We start from the raw sequence: 16,214 nt of genomic DNA on the forward strand, positions 1-16,214 counted from the left end.
CGCGCTCCTGCCCCGGCCAGGCCCATTTCTATACAAGGCCTGCTCTCCTCTGCCTCCAGCCCTGGCGAGTCGTGTCCCAGGCACTGAGGGGTGCATTCCCCAGCCCTGAGCTCAGCGGGTGGGAATGTGACTGATAAATCAGAGATAACCCCAGAGGGCAGGGCCTGTGGGCACCGAGGCTCGGGATAAAAGGCCCTGGATGCGGGAGGATCCAGGAGCGTGCCCGCCCGCGGAACGGGAGGTGAGCCGGTAAAACCCGGACAGAGCAGTAGCAGCAGCTTCTACCCGCTTCTCCAGAAACATGGACCCGCAGACGGGGCTGTCCAGGGCGCTCTTGCTCCTTCTGTTCTTGCACCTGATGCCGCTAGGAGGTCGTTCGCACCCGCTGGGTGGCCCTAGCCTAGGCCCCCACTCGGAACTGTCCAGAGTCCAGGTGAGCAGGGCTGCATTCAGGCATGAGGACTGGATACTGGGCAGCTGAAACGAGCAGGTCTCCGCCTACCGTCACAGAGGTCACGTTGGGAACCAGGAAGTGGCGAGATTGGGAGCCAGGGCCCTGTACCCAAGTGGTCGGTTCACTTGCGCACCATCGAGGGTGGTTGGGCTCAGGTGAGGGTTCCTGAGGCTCGGGCGCTTCCCATCCATTGCAGGAGCTGCGGGACCATCTTCCGGGCACAGCTGGGGAGCGGCAGGAGGAGCAGACCACCCCGGAGCCCCTCCAGCAAGGACGCAGTTCTAAAGCAGCCGGGGCGGCCAGGCAGGCAGCTCCTGCTGCCGGCCTTGGGCCCCGTGACCATGTCCTCCAGAGCCCCAAGAGGATGCGTGACTCGGGCTGCTTTGGGGTCAGGATGGACCGGATCGGCGCCTCCACTGGCCTGGGCTGCAATGGTGAGCTCCCTCCCAGCCACCCCGGGCACCCTCCCACCCCCATTCCCGTGGGTTCCACCAATGCAGTCACACCTGGGTATGTTGTCTCTTGGGACCACACCCCGAGAAAGGGCCACCTGGACATCACTCTCTCTTGCTGATGGTCCTCAGGGACAAGGGGGGGCCTTTCTGGGACTACATCCCTGTGGACACCAGTCATGACCAAGCCCATGAGACTCACCCACCTTGCACCCACCACCTGCCTCTGTTGTCACAAGCACAGAAATGCTTCCGGGTGGAGTTCAGTCCTACCTGGCAGCCCCTCCTTGGAGCAGAGAGAGCCCTAAATATTTTCCTCCTGGTTTCCCCTCACCTGTTTGTAGCTGCAAAGACTGAGGGCGGGGTCACCGGGGCGGCCACAAGCCCATTTACAGATAGGAAACTGAGCATCCGAGATGGATTATTCCAAAGCCTCAAATATTCAGATGGGCTGAGGATGGGGCGGGGCACGGCGGTGGCAGGGATGGCGCTGGGGGAGAAGCTCGGATCCGCCTGTCTCCCTCGCCAACACCATCACCACCCTCTCCCCCACAGTGCTGAAGAGGCATTAGGAGCAAGTCCTGGCTGCACAGATCTACGCCCGACTCACCATCGACTCCCTGGTCCCCTTTGAAGCAACTCCTATTTATTTATTATTTCTTAATTTATTGGATTGTTTTATATAAGACGGTTCTTACCTTTGAGCCCTAATTTTCCATGATGAGGTAAAGTCAACATTAAAGCTTTTTCTTTGGAAACTGACTTGTCTCCGTGTGTTCAAAATAATTCATCATAAAACAACCAAAAGCACCGAACAACAACAACAACCCCCAAACTCCGTGTTTGCTTGGAGGTCCCAACGGTGTCTTACTGGCGGGGACACAGCCTCAAGCGCTGGGCAAGCAAGGGGCGGGGGGGTTGGTGAGGCGTTCTTTTCTTTTCTGTTTTATTTTATTTATTTTTAAAATATATTTTTTATTGGTTTCAGAGAGGAAGGGAGAGGGAGTGAGAGAGATAGAAACATCAATGAGGAGAATCATTGATCGGCTGCCTCCTGCACCCCCGCTACTGGGGATTGAGACTGTAACTCAAGCATGTGCCCTGACCGGGAATCAAACCGTGACCTCCTGGTTCGTAGGTCGACGCTCACTCAACCACTGAGCCACGCTGGCCGGGCGAGGAGGCTCTTTTCTCCTTTAAGAGTCTTCATGCTCTGAAATGTCTAGAAATACCTCAAGCAACTGGGACACCTCCCAGAGACTGTCTGTCAAAGAGCAGCAGGGGCCCTGGTGCTTACGTGCAGCCTGAGGGTGTGTCCCACTGGTCTCTCCTCTGCCTGCGGTTCCGCCAGAGGCCCTCTCCCTGGTGCCTGCCGTTTCCAGAAGGTCTAAGCTAACACCTCCGAGACTGGGGGCGGAGTGTGTGTGTATATATGTGTGTGCATGCGTGTATATGTGTGAGTGTGTGCGCATGCGTGCACACCTGTGCAAAGGGGCCAAGACACATCTCATTTGCACTCCTAAACAGGGGTGAGCCCTCCATCCTCCCCCAAACCCCAGCTTCACGCCTTCAATTCATGACATCATCTGAAAGATGCCTTCAAAACCCCTGAGTTTTACAGTATTTTCATTTCCCAAACCCACCAGCTTCGCAGAGTCAAACAAGAGGCCCAGCGTTTCAGGGTGCCCCTCCCCTGGGCCCTGCGGCATCACTGCCTCGCTGCCCTAGAGAGAGAAGCCCCTCATTTTCAGGCAGAAGAGGAGACAAGCACCAGAATCCTACCGTGCTGTGCCTCGGTCAGCAGGGGGTCCCGGCCCTGTCGCTGGGGGCACCCCTCCCCCCGCACCCTGCATTCTAGGCATCCCAGGCCACGCTGCTGAACCTGCACCTGCTTTTCAGGTTACGGGGGCCATACCTCTTATGATCCAACTCAGCAAAGGAGGCAGATTGTTATAACACCCATTTTACAGATAAGAACACTGAGACCCGGAAAAAGGAAGCTGTCCTACCGTCAGCATGCAGCCGCTCAGTGCCGGTGCTGAGATTTGAGCGCAGACCCTAGGGACTCGTCCGCCTTGCTCTTTCTTGGAGCTCTGGCCTTGAACCGCACTCGCACAGTCATTCTGCTCGTCTCACCGACATGTCTTTGAGAGAAAGGGAAGGAGTGGGTCTTTGTGCTGTTTCTCACTGTGACCCGTTGTGCACCAGAGATCATGGCTACCTAATGAGATCTACTGAGAGCTATAAAATGAGGCCTTAGGAGCAACTTACTTGCCGATAAAACGGCGAGCCAGCTTCCCTTATGTTCCTGACAACAGCTCTAGAAAGAATTCTAGTGACCTCCCACTTTACAGATGGGGAAACTGAGGCACAGAGAGGTGATGGAATTGCTCAGGGTCATGAAGTGAGTGAGTGGCCGAGACAGGATTCCAGCCCTCCCAGCCTCGTCCTGGCCCCCAGGCTCCTAACCACGGCACCACCCGGCCTCCCCCACGCCGGTGAACCAGGCTTGCTGGGGGGATGGTAGTTTCATTCGGTGCCACTGCTCCCTTTCCTCCCTGCTCAGGTGATGAAGATAAACCAGAACACCCAGCCAGGCCTTCACAGTCCTTCCAGGTGAGCCTGCTCTCCCATCAGCAGGGCTCCGGGGGTGGTGTCTGTACGATACAGACCCATCATTGGGGGGTTCCAGGAAAGAGGACCCTGAGCAAGTGTGAAGGAGCCACATGTGATGGGCGGGGGCGGGGGGGAGCGGGTCTGAGGTCTCCAATGAACTGACCGCTCGCTCACGGAGCGCCCTCTGTTTGGTGTTTGTGGGCAGCATGGCGGCCCACACATGATCTGTGATGCTCCATAAACCAGCCTCCTTAACCTGCGCCCCCTCGTAGCTCTAACGGTGGCCATAACCTCCCTGACTTCCCTATTGCCAACCTCCTACCACGAAGAAGCTGCCGGATGACACATCTCCAGGGATGCTTGTCCCTTGAATCTTCCCAGAAAGATGTGTTGGTGGAAACGCACCCAGGGAGGGCTGGCCCGTGCTGCCTTCGGAGCTGGGGGGAGGTTCGGGGTGGGGGGGTGGGGGTGGGGCAGACAGGCTGTGCTGGGCCGCAAATGTTAAGAACCAGGACAGCCTCGGGCCTGCGAGCTTCATCGGGTCGCTGAGCCTGCACCTGTGACCTTCTCCAGGTGTGCTCAGACCGCTCCTCCCTGGGGCAACTTTGACCCTTCTGAGCAAGAAGAAAAAAAAGGCATTTCTCTTCCTGCAGAGCCAGAGCTAAACAAAACCATGAACTTGGCCATTTGTCTTTGTCCAGGGTGTGGTTCTCAGCCTCTGTCCCTGGGTCCATCGGATTTTTCATGCACAGCTTTAAGGATCCGTCCGATCCCACCGAGTGGCCTGTTCTCCCGTGGGGTCAGGAGCCAGCCCCAGGCATTTCTGAACCCAAACGAGGTGCCTGTCCTGGGACCCGGGCTCCCAGCCCTGAACCCAGAGTGCTCTCCCCTGTGCTGGGCACTGTCCCTTCCCTCTCAGCTCAGGGCACCTGGCGTAATTCCATTCAGCAGTTCGCACTTTCTCCCCCACCCCACCCACCCCCATTTTATTTTATTATTTTTTTTTGCTAATCTTCACCCATGCATATTTTCTCATCGATTTTTAGGGAGAGTGAGAGGAAGGGGAAGAGACAGAGAAAGACAGAGAGAGACAGACAGACAGACAGACAGACATGGATTGGTTACCTTCCGGTGTGCCCCGATCAGGGCTGGATCGAGCCTGAAACTGAGGCAGGTTCTCTTGACCGAAATTGAACCCGGGACCCTTCAGTCCTTGGGCCGACGCTCTATCCACTGAGCCAAACCAGCCAGGGCCAGCAGTTCCCACTTTCCTCTGGCTGCCAGAGCCCACGGGCTCCCCTGGGGCGGGCAGGCGGTGCGCTCAACCAGCATCCGGCAGGAGTTGGCGCTTACAGAGCCCAGCGCCCTGGATTCCCAGGTGGGACCCATCTGAGCCTGGTTCCCAGAGTTCCCTGCGGGGAGGGAGGGTGGAGCTCCAATCGCCCCAGGTGGTCACTGACTTCCTTCCTATCCTCGTCCCTCCCCCACTCTCCTGGTGTTTCCTGGCATTTTCTCCAAAATAAACGACTTTTGCTGGAATCCTTGTCTCAGGTTCAGGAGACACTCGGGGTGACTCCACCTTCACCCCCGGCCCCACCCTTGATGATGAGAGCCCTGGGGACCTTCCTGGGCTCCCTTCTCGGCTGAACCACCCAGGCAGGTACCGTGGCCACCCCCTCCCTCCTGGGCATCTCCTGTACCTTGTCCTGCGCTGCCGCCCTGGCTCAGACCCTCACTGCTTGTGCAGCTTCCTCGCTGGCCTCTCGTCCCCGGTTCCTGGTCGGGTTCTTCCCTCACCAGGGAGAGAGCAGAACCTTCATGCTTCAGCCCGAGGGCGACTCCCCTTCCCTGTGAGGCCCCCAGGGAGGGCCAGGTGCCCGTATGTACGTGGGGCAGGGCGTGTACAAGAGGCACTGAAGGCAAACTCACTGATCCAATCATTTAGAAAATGAGTGGATGCTTTGCTAAAGCAGCAGCATGTGCCAGCTCTGTGCTGGGTGCTGGGTGCTGGGATGCTGGGTGCTGGGTGCTGGGATGCAGCTGAGCCATGCACAGCCTCAGAGCTGCTTAATCTCTTTCGGTGCACGGGGTGACACCCAACCAGCTGAGCTGCACCCGCCAGGGTGTGCTGTTTGACGTTGGTAAGTTCGGGGTAATTTGTTACGCAGCAATGGTTGACGGATACACTACCTCACTTCCCTTTCCCCCTCGCTCTTGCTTCCCTTGGACCAGCACCCCCATAACGCTTTATGCAAATGAATTTTCCCTTGGGCTTTGTTTTCTAGGGGACCCGTTCCCGCTTCCCATCCCAGGAACCTCCACATTGTACCAAAGGAAGAGAACATCGTATTCAAAGCCAGAAACAACCATCCCTACATATGCAACAGCGTCCTACCCATTCCTCCCAACGGGGCCTTCTGCTTTAGACCACTTGGGTCTGACAGACTCGTGCCATGAATTGGGTGGGCTTCTCATACCAGTTATGCACGTGTGACACCCCTGGACCCTAGGGCTCCCCAAAGCTGCCCACAGCATCCCCTATGGAGACACCCCGATTCTGGACTCTCCCACCCATTTGCAATGTTCATTCGATAGATGACCCATGTGGCTTCTTCCCAGTGGTAAGGAACGAAAGGCTTTGGTTTGGCAGCCAGTGGGAGAGGTGGGGGTGGATTTGGTTTTCTGTGCCTTTTGCTCTTCTCTCACTCTTACAGGCTGGCCCCTAAACACCCCATTGCATATTTGCCCTCCATACACCCCCTCTCCCCCAAACGGAGCAGGAGCATGGAAAGGAAGATAAGCTTAATGTCAAGTCCGTTTCAGGCGCAAGCCCCTGGATTTCCTGGGATCTGGGGGAACACGTGTACTCGGGAATTGCCTGTGTTTTATCGGGGGCCCGTTAGTGCAGGAGGTGGCGTTGGTTCTATACAAAGTCCTCAGGGCAACAAAAATGTTCTTTTTCTCCCAGTCCCTTCTGTGAACAAACAGACAAAGCCTGGCTCACCAGACACTCAGCGGCTGACACTGGACGCCCGTTCCAGCTCCACTCTGGGAGAGGGAGCCCCACTTGAGTAAAAGGAAGTGGGTGAATTCTGAGTTCTCTTTCTGGAACCTGGGACAGGACTTCCTCCCCCTTCCTCGGGCCTCCTGCAGACTCCAGAAGTGGCTCTGGACGGAGGGCAGTGTGGGCCCTCAGCGGCCACCCCCCACGGTCGATCGATGCCTCCGAGAGGTCCTCGCCAGCATCAAAGGCCTGTGCTAAAGGGCATCTCCAGGAGACGCCGTGTGACGCACGCAGCCGCAGCCGGAGCCCGGTTCCTCCCGGCATGGCTGCTCACTGAGTCCTCTTTGCTAATAATAACCCTGCCAACCGAGCAATTAAGCTCCGGGCACATCCCAGGGGCTCATCAGGATGCGATGGTTCTTTGCCCCCGGAGCTTTTACTCAGGACGACACCCCTTTTGATTTCAAGCTGAGTCTGGCCGACCCAAACCAGTGACTGAAGAGGCTCCTTTCTCCCGTCTCAGAATGAAACCACCGCCGCATCCTGCTCTCACTGCCAGAGAGCCGAGGAGTGAGCACAGCTGGGGAGGGTCAGGCTGGGAGGGAGCTGGTCACCAACACGCACTTCCTGAGCTCCGTTCGGTGTGTTAATGAGGTCGAGGAGGTCGGATGTGGCGCTGTCCTTGAGACAATCCACACACACACACACACACACACACACACCTGCCACAAACGCACAGCTGCAGCCCCTGGGCAGGGGGAAGGTGAGGTGCCGCTCAGAGGCAGCCTGAGAGATGGGAACAGAGTGCATTTCACCAGGGACTGCACCAAAGGGCTTGCAAGGAGCCAACATGCTAAGGAGCCACAGTCTCCATGAAATGGCTTAAGAACATGGGTGTTGCTGTCAGACCTGGGGTTCAAGTCCTGCTTCTGCTCCTTATGACCTTGGGCAAGGGACCTAAGTTCTCGGTCTCAATTCTGTCCTTCAGTCCACGGGAACCACACCATCCGCCTCCTGGGACTATGACAAGCTTCAGACTCATAGAATCTGAGCTCCTCCAGGCAGCAGAATGAAAAGAGGCATTGGCTCCGTGCCTGTCCCCTGGCACCTTGGAGGGGCCGTGGGGGTGCAGGGGGCGGAGCTCGGCAGGGCAATCACTGTGCTCCCCAAACTTTTCTTGGTGCTCCTATTTGGGAGCTGAATTCTTGGGGCGTTCATCACCTTTGGTCCCCGGCTGAGTTAGGACTCAGAAAACTCACCCCCGCTTCCCCTGACCGCTGACAGCAGCTGCCAACAGGAGGGCAGCCCCGTGCCCTGGGTGCTGATGAGTCAGGTGTGAGGCCGGCGCGAGCATCTGGACTAATTTGTCCCTGCAGCCAGCCGCCCGCCACTTCCTCCTCTCCCGCCCTTATTTGGAGGCCCTGACAGCTGAGCCGCAAACCATCGGGGCGATTCCCGGCACCGGGTCCGTTGCCCGGGAGAGAGCAGCCGAGGCGGAGGCGGCACATGGCTGTGAGATAACCAAGGACTCTTTTTTGCTCTTCTCACACCTTTGAAGTGGGAACCTCTTGAGGCAAATCAACAAGAATGTGGCTCTTGCCGCCGAGGTTCCCGGAGGTAGCTGGGGCTGCTCAAGGCGGAGGGGCTGTGGAGAGCTCGGCTGGGCCGATAACTTTAAAAGGGCATCTTCTGCTGGCTCCTCACGCAGCGGCTTTATCGCGGCAAGTGACAGAATGGGGAGGGTTCTGTCCCCCTGGCGCTCTCGGAGAGCCGGGGGGGCTATAAAAAGAGGAGGCGCAGAGCAGCCAGGAGACGGAGCTGAGCGAAGGTCAGCAGAGGGGAACCAGAGAGGAGAGAGAGAAGGCAGCCAGCAGCAGACCACTCCCTGACCGCCGCCAGCATGGGCTCCTTCTCCACCATCACCGCCAGCTTCCTCCTCCTCCTGGCGGTCCAGCTCCCAGGGCAGACCAGAGCCAACCCCGTGTACAGCTCCGTGGCCAACGCCGACCTGATGGATTTCAAGGTAGGGGCTTGGCCTGGGGCCGGGGGGGGGGGGGGCTGGGGAGACTCTGCCGGTCAGTGAGACCTCATCCATTCCCTGTGTTTTCCCTTCATAAAGAATTTGCTGGACCATTTGGAGGACAAGATGCCGTTAGAAGACGAGGTCATGCCCCCGCAAGTACTAAGCGAGCAGAACGAGGAAGCTGGGGCAGCGCTCAGCCCCCTCCCTGAGATGTCTCCCTGGACCGGGGAGGTCAACCCAGCCCCGCGAGAGGGGGCTGTCCTTGGCCGGGGCCCCTGGGACTCCTCCGACAGGTCCGCCCTCCTGAAAAACAAGCTGAGGGCGCTGCTCGCGGCCCCTCGCAGCCTGCGGAGGTCCAGCTGCTTCGGGGGCAGGATGGACAGGATTGGAGCCCAGAGCGGCCTGGGCTGCAACAGCTTCCGGGTAAGAGGAACTGGGGATGGGAACGGGGAGGGGAGGAAGGCAGGTGTGGTTCCGTGGAGTCTCGCGCCTCGTCTTAGAATGCCGCCACGGGGATGCTTTCCGCAGGAGAGGGACCAGCACGGACGCTACTCCCTTGGAAATGTCTGCCCCAACTGGGGGGCCTGGCCCATGAATCTAGGGACCGTGGCATCATCCTCAGCTACAGTTTGCTGAGAAAAAACGTTACTGCCTGGAGCATCGGGTACTTAACGTGCTCAGGGGACCAAGTCGCCGTCATACTGCTGGTTGGCAGGCGGTGTTCCTCCCCGGAACTGTCAGATCCCAAATTGAAACTGATTGACCTTCTGAGCGTCCAGTGGGCAACTTGTTTATCGGTTCGTGCAACTCAGAGGGTCATCATCAGGCTGACGGGGGGGGCTGGTGGGAGGTGAGCGCAGTCCTGAAGCCGGCTTTCCCAGGAGAGCCAGGCCGCCACGCTAAGCAGGCCTGTGTTTTCTTGGTAGTACCGAAGATAGTGGCCGAAGACAGTGGCCGGGCCGCGGACTCCGGATTCCGGACTCCGACAGACCCTCACCCCCGGTCTCCCACGCCTCTTGGTCCCATCTCGTTGCCGGCAAGTGGAGTTGTGACGAGCACCCCATTCAAGCTGCCTGTCGACATGTCTCACATTTTATGCTAAATGTAGATAAGAAGGCTTCCCCGTGGCTTCCCCGCCTCGCCCACCCCGTGCATTAAGTTTTAGGGTAACTCCTCACCTGTTACTGAAAGAGGTTTGGAAATGAATAAACTTCAGCACCTCGGACAGAGGCCGAGAGCGCCGGTGTGGGTGTGATTTCCTTCTGTTTGCGGGGCGGGGGCGGGGGCGGGGGCGCGGCAAAAGAGTGCAGCCTGGTATGCCTCATCGTCTTACCTTTTGTCAGAATGAAGAATGCGCAGTGCCTCCCTCCCTCCTTTTAAAAACAATTAATAAACTTTGTTTCTAGAGCAATTCTAGGTTCACAGCGAAATTGAGCAGAAAGGACACATTTCCCAATTTCCCAGGGACCCCTTGCTCTCACATGCTCCGCCTTCCCCGTCATCGACATCCTCCACTGGGGGATGCATTCGTTAGCTGATGAACCTGCACTGACACGTCATTGTCACCCAATTCCATAGTTTACACAGAGTTCATTCTTGGTGGTGTACATTCGGTGGATTTGGACAAATTGTGTCTTCCTTCCTTCCTTCCTTCCTTCCTTCCTTCCTTCCTTCCTTCCTTCCTTCCTTCCTTCCTTCCTTCTTTCCCTCCTTCCCTCCCTCCTTCCCTCTATTATTTTGGGGGTGGGGGGTTGGATTTAAGCTGCAGTTCTGAACCTGCTCTCTCACTCCGGCCTCATCACAGATACTGAAAAAGCCCCCAAAGACTGACAGGGCATTTATTTTTCAGATTTGCTCTTATTCAGGATCCTTTTCTATGAAAAAGAAAACTTAAGCATCTACGCTTTCCTTTCTCTGGTTACACCCAATGTAGCTTGTATGCAATAGACATTTTGCACCCCTAGTACTTTTCGGTTACAGCTTTTTAGCAAAGGCACATTCATAGAAGGAGGGCACTACATTTTCTGATCCATTTGAGACAGCTGCTGCCATGAGTGAGTTGCACTTACTGTTTTAAGAGTAGGCAAAGAGTAGGAATGGATTTAAAAGCTGAGAAAAGTGAAGAAAGAAATGTTTGCTATGCTGACAAACTGCAAGCGCATGCACCTTTTGGGTGCTAACATGTGTTTAAAAAATAGCCATTGCCTTTCACTAATTCAGGCCAAGGTGCCTGGACTTGTAGACTTTGCGGAGGCGGGAGCCCCTGGAGAAGACAGTTCCGTTGTATTTGCTTCTGAAAAGGTGTCCTAAGCAGAAACCAGGAGCCACTAAGCTAGCCTGCAACAGGGAGTAGTTCTCGCACCCACTTCCCACCATCGCCTCCTGGTGCCTCTCTCTGGATCAGCTTCTGCGACACTCCTGCACCTACACGACAGCTTCTCTGGGCCCTGATACGTGCTGTTCCTTTCACCCAGAACACCCTTTATCCAGGGAACAGCTACTCAGTCTTCCTCAAGGCTCATCGCAAATGCCACCTCCTCCCTGAAGCCTTCCCTGATACCACATGCCCAGTATAAATTAAACTTCACTGGCAGTGTTTTGTGTATAACTATTTTATACACACACCCACCCACCCACCCACCCACACACACACACACATTTGTATTGATTTCAGAGAGGAAGGGAGAGGGAGAGATAGAAACATCAATGAGAGAGAATGACTGATCAGCTGCCTCCTGCACGCCCCCTACTGGGGATCGAGCCCGCAACCCAGGCATGTGCCCTAACTGGGAATTGAACCGTGACCTCCTGATTCATAGGCTGATGCTCAACCACTGAGCCACACTGGCCAGGCTGTATAACTATTATAATAGGACAGTTTGTCTTGGTAGCAATTGTGTCTGCCCCTGGGTTGCGAGCTCTCTGAGGGTAACCGCCCCTTTCGGGCATTCACTCCCAGCAGCACATGCAGTCAATGCTCAGTGAGTATCAGTCCACTTGTCTTGGTCTTGTGTGGAAACTGGGAAAAGGGGTAAGAAAGTAGCCACTGGCTCCCTGTCGAGGGACGGGGAAGCCAGAAGCGAATGATGTAGGGAGCGGAGACGAGGACAGACCTCTAACCTCACCACTTCCACTGAAGACGGCCCTTGTGTGGACTTCACGCACAGGAGGGCAGGCAACGGAGAAGCAGACTGACAAGGACAAGGGGAGGGACCGGAAGCAGCCTGCCCACACCTGGCCCTGGCGGTCCGGCACTGGGCAGTGGGAGGTGCTAGGAGGGAGGGAGGGGAGCGGGCCATACTCCCAAGGTGCCACCGTGATGCAGTGGGTCGCCTCAAAGTGCCAAATGCACAGAAAGTGCCCCAGAAACAGGAAGCGTGGGGGTAGGTGAAGGGGACCGCATGAGACCATCCCACTGCTGCTGGAATGGCAGCTGGAAGCAGATTAGTTCGAGGAAAAGGCACGTTTCTGGCAAGACCCGAAGTGAACACAAAGCAACGGCACCGGCACCGGCAGAAGCTGCCACAGGCCAGACCTCTACGGGCTCAGCATCGACTTCATTTCCTCTGGTTGGTCCTCAGGGGAATCTGTTTGGGGGGCAAATTCCTAAACACAACACTGTCAGGAATATAAATGGGCTCCCCGCGACCGCTGTGGGCTCCCCACTATCTCTGCGGGCTCTCCGTGACCGCTGTGGGCTCCCCGCTATTGCTGTGGGCTCTCCATGACCGCTGTGGGCTCCCCGCTATCGCTGTGGGCTCTCCATGACCGCTGTGGGCTCCCCGCTATCGCTGTGGGCTCTCCATGACCGCTGTGGGCTCCCCGCTATTGCTGTGGGCTCTCCATGACCGCTGTGGGCTCCCCGCTATTGCTGTGGGCTCTCCATGACCGCTGTGGGCTCCCCGCTATTGCTGTGGGCTCTCCATGACCGCTGTGGGCTCCCCGCTATCGCTGGGGGCTCTCCGTGACCGCTGTGGGCTCCCCGCTATCGCTGTGGGCTCTGTGACCGCTGTGGGAAGGGACAGGCCGTGTTTACAAGAGAAGAGCATCAGTAATAAGGTCTGACAGTGTCAGTGGAAGGGAGACTGGGAGGAGGGGTGACTTCGTGGTGTCTGCCAGGATCCACAGGACTCGCCTGGTTTCCAAGGCAGTGAGTGGACCCTGAGTGGAGAGTCCCTCGGGAAACTGAGGAAGAGCTGAGACTATGAAGCTACTTCCTAGCTTGTCATCTTACAGGTTAGTAAGAGGGTGTGAGACAAAAACACCACTTTAAAGAACACCGTGGAGACGAGCTGAAGGAGACGATGGAGACATTTTATTCCGACGTGGTAAGGTTATAATGAGAACTTCCAAGTTCTAAAAGTTCAAATAAAAATAGGATTTTACAAATTAAAAAAATACAATTTATATACACAGTGGAATTAGCTAAGGTTACGTATCAACAACCAGTGCAAACACAAAAAGGAAGCTGCTGCTGTCCCAACGGCCACGGCCCGCAGGAGGCGTGCAATCCGCACACCAATGTCACTGGCCGGCCGCTCCTGGCCTTTCCCGACACCCAGGGCCGTGCTGTGTGCAACCTCACATCGGACATGCCATGTGGCCGGCTGGGTCAGGCCATGTCCATTCCAGCCGGAGCCACTCGTTAAGCAAGGTCATCAGCAGATACCTCTCAGGTACAAGTCCTCCAGCCGTGGGGACTCTACCCCCATCTCCCCGACCACAGCCGGGGACCACGAACCACCACACTGACCAAACAGCCACCGCCGGCCAAGCCCGAGCCTGTGCCGTCCTCTGTGGAGGGGCCAGGGCCCCGGAGGCCGGGGCTGCTGGCACCAGGAGGGCTGGATGCAGGTTTCCAGCAGGCTTCTGAGGAGCGGGCTTCAGTATCTGCTGTGAGTGGGCTGGCTGTCTTTGGGCACCAGGAGGACGGCCGTCACAGGGGACAGGAAGCGCCTTTCACGAGGGGCCTGGGCCTCCCTGGCGGCCGTCCGGCCAGCTCCGGGGGAAGGCATCTGCGTTCTGTCGTCTACCTCTGGGCCACACCGAAGGGAACAAATGCCTGGTGACTTAAAAGCAATGCGACATGCACGAGGGGCAATTTCCTGGTGACCCAGCCCAGGACAAGAGGCTCCCTGGCCCCCTGCAGAACCTGGCCTGGCCCATCTCAGGGAGGGCTGGGAAGAGGTCAAGTTCCCGTGGGGGGTCACACCACGCTCCTGGTCCCCTTCCTCACGCGAGGAGTTAAGAAGGCGGTCAAGCCTGGACAGTCTTTAAAGCGAAGTGGCGGCTGGCTCACACCACGGTGCCAAGGGCTGGCCTCTTCGGTCCTTGTGATTCCCCGAACGATGCACTGGGGGTTCATCACGTTTCACAAACCAAGTGCCTCCAGGAAGCTGACACACTCAGACCGCGAAGCACTTTTGGTCGAAGAGATAAGATGGGGCGGAGGGCCACTGTCTGCTGCAAAAGGCCCCTCACTAAGTGGGACTGTTCACTGGAGTGCGTTGAGCCAAGACCTGGGCGGGCAGAGCAAAGGCTGACACCGACCGCTTGAAAGGGTCTTCCCATCGAAGTCGAGGCAGAGGGAGAGAAGTGCTGCCAGGGCCAGGCCCGGACGCCCTCAGGCAACTCCCAGATTAAAACACGAGGAAACGAAACGCCAATGAACGCCACCTCGAGTGCGCGGCCCACCTGCCTGGGGTTTCCTGAAGGCCCAGGATGCTGATGATCGTGTAGAGAGCGGAGGCCAGTGAGAGCAAATGCCGGCGCCCAAAGGCCCACTCGGGGCCTGTGCAGAGGACCGGCCTGGAGAAGCTGAGTCACTGGGACAGAGGGAGGCTTCCTGGGTTCGATGCTAAAGCCTCGGGGCACGTCCCAGCAGGAAGCATCCTGAGTTTCATCGCTGAGCCCCTCAGCCGGTTGGGGGGTGGCAGCGGGAAGTGACAGGGGTCTGTGGGGTGCGGACCCCCGCGTCCTCGAACACGCATCTACTTCGTCGCCACACTCAGGCCTTTCAAGCTGCATCTCGAACCTTGTGGTGGTCGCTGGCTCAGACTCACTCTTTCCCATTTGGAAGTAACCGTACCGTTCTCCAGAGCCGAGCGGTTTATCTAGGGGCCCTGATCTTAGTTAAATTGCGGGGGGCCTGCTCTTAAATTGGGGGCCTGCTCTTAGTTAACTTGGGGGGGGGGCACCAAGATCCTTCGGACTTTACCAGGAAGATGCCGGCAAACGTGGGGCAAGTTCAGTGACTCAGTGGAGGTGAAAAGGAGCAGGAACGAATGGGGTAAAAATGCGTCACCAGGGGACCGTGGGTCACGGGAAATGGAGAGAAAGCTGAAATGTTAAAACCAGGGCAGATGGAAAGCTGGCCCCACTGTCAGATCCACTGCTCGGGATTATTAGTGGGGTTAATGCTTTGTGCTTCTTGGGGGTGGTGGTTCTAAGGAGACTGAAACCACGGGGGCCAGAGCTGAGCTCCCCCGGCAGCGCATCCCCCCAGGGAAGCTGCAGACTGAGGGGCCGCAGAGGAAGGCCTCCCTGAACGTGGCCGTCCTCTCAGCGCCCAGCGCCCAACTCCCGAGCCAGTAAAGTCCCTTCACTTTGCAACCGGCGCTTCCCCGGGGTTTGCTGAGGCCACATCCCTCCTCGTGGCTTAAGGCAGAGCTGGGTCCCCCAGGAAAGCAGCGGAGGGGCAGGAACCTGCTCTGGGTGTCACTCTCCAGCGGTGAGCCTGACCCCTCTCGCGGGTCCTGGCATTCGTGGGGCAGGGGCTGGGGCCTGTGCCGACCTGGATGGAAGGAGCTCGGGAGCAGGGAACAGGAAGGTACTTGCTGAGAAAGTCAGACAAGTCCAAACTCTGACGGGTCAAACCATCCCCAGGATGTAGACCAGCAAGTGTCCGATGACTGCAGGCTTTCCGAGCGAGGGGTGACGGGGCTCTGCCGTGCCCTGGGGCAGCCCCGCCAACCGAGGCGGAGCAGAGCTGCCTCCCGGAGGCCGGAGGGCGCTGGCCTGTGGATGAGGCAAGCCTCAGAGGGTCTGGTAGTGCTGCCGCAGCCGGGCCTGCAGGAATTCGTACGTCAGGTTGTGTCGGGTGATGATCCCAACGATCTAGAATGAGGAGGAAAAGACCCAAGTCACCTGCCGAGTCAAACGCAGTGGGGCAAGGCCCGAGCGGACGGAGCTGGCCCAGTCTGTCAGGAGGAGTGGAGGGCAGACAGGGTCCTGGATGGTGCAGCGCAGACACGACATCATGACCCCCACGTCAAAGGTCACCTGATCTCTATGGAACAGGAAACACAGATAACTCGGGCTCCTAAAGGGGAGGCCAAGGGGCTGTAGTGCAGACAGGGCACACACTCCCCAGTATCTGGCTTGAAAGTCTCTCATTTAACGTTACAGTGCCCGTAACAGCTGGGGAACCGACATGTCACCCCATCCCCCCAGGTGCTGCCAGGTCTTGGGTGAAGAGACGGGCCCTAAACTTTTCTAGTCCACAGTGCCACTGGCGACATCTGCTGGCCACGCTGGAGATTGCAGATAAGAAACCGAAGGCAAAGGGGGAAAGGTGTGTGAAGTTATCCCAGGCTCCACGTGTCCACGCCCTCCTCACTCCTGGTGGGAGTTTCAGAGGAGGTTTTAGTCTAGAGACCTCCCTGC

General features: G+C 57.5%; 3 protein-coding genes across 4 annotated transcripts in view; 2 read left to right on the forward strand and 1 right to left on the reverse strand.

The window, feature by feature from the left end:
• Nucleotides 1-301: 301 nt before the first annotated feature.
• On the forward strand, nt 302-1,478 carry NPPB (natriuretic peptide B). The gene is made up of 3 exons (XM_059686251.1): nt 302-433; nt 651-888; nt 1,462-1,478. Exons 1-3 carry the CDS (start codon nt 302-304, stop codon nt 1,476-1,478), a joined length of 387 nt encoding a protein of 128 aa, XP_059542234.1.
• A 6,935-nt stretch (nt 1,479-8,413) lies between these two features.
• Nucleotides 8,414-15,143, forward strand: NPPA (natriuretic peptide A). Its single transcript, XM_059686252.1, has 4 exons — nt 8,414-8,549; nt 8,646-8,972; nt 13,310-13,444; nt 15,000-15,143. The coding sequence occupies exons 1-4, from the start codon at nt 8,427-8,429 to the stop codon at nt 15,141-15,143; spliced, it is 729 nt and encodes a 242-aa protein (XP_059542235.1). The 5' UTR covers nt 8,414-8,426.
• CLCN6 (chloride voltage-gated channel 6) overlaps nt 12,845-16,214 on the reverse strand; it is a 35,664-nt gene continuing 32,294 nt past the window's right edge. For both annotated transcript variants that reach the window (XM_059691241.1, XM_059691240.1), the window contains exon 23: nt 12,845-15,665. In XM_059691241.1, coding sequence (XP_059547224.1) covers nt 15,585-15,665 — 81 coding nt within the window. In that variant the 3' untranslated portion in view covers nt 12,845-15,584. The remainder of the gene's footprint in view (nt 15,666-16,214) is intronic.

This window comes from Myotis daubentonii, chromosome 3, assembly GCF_963259705.1.
Source record: "Myotis daubentonii chromosome 3, mMyoDau2.1, whole genome shotgun sequence".
Classification (NCBI taxonomy): domain Eukaryota; kingdom Metazoa; phylum Chordata; class Mammalia; order Chiroptera; family Vespertilionidae; genus Myotis; species Myotis daubentonii.

Bases quoted from the DNA above. Each gene is read 5' to 3' on its own strand.
- NPPB (XM_059686251.1), top strand. From the start codon at position 302: ATGGACCCGCAGACGGGGCTGTCCAGGGCGCTCTTGCTCCTTCTGTTC. The intron at 434-650 runs GTGAGCAGGGCT...CATCCATTGCAG, and splicing joins CGGAACTGTCCAGAGTCCAG to GAGCTGCGGGACCATCTTCC.
- NPPA (XM_059686252.1), top strand. From the start codon at position 8,427: ATGGGCTCCTTCTCCACCATCACCGCCAGCTTCCTCCTCCTCCTGGCG. The intron at 8,550-8,645 runs GTAGGGGCTTGG...CCCTTCATAAAG, and splicing joins CCGACCTGATGGATTTCAAG to AATTTGCTGGACCATTTGGA. The intron at 13,445-14,999 runs GTGAGTGGGCTG...GGTGGTTCTAAG, and splicing joins AGCGGGCTTCAGTATCTGCT to GAGACTGAAACCACGGGGGC.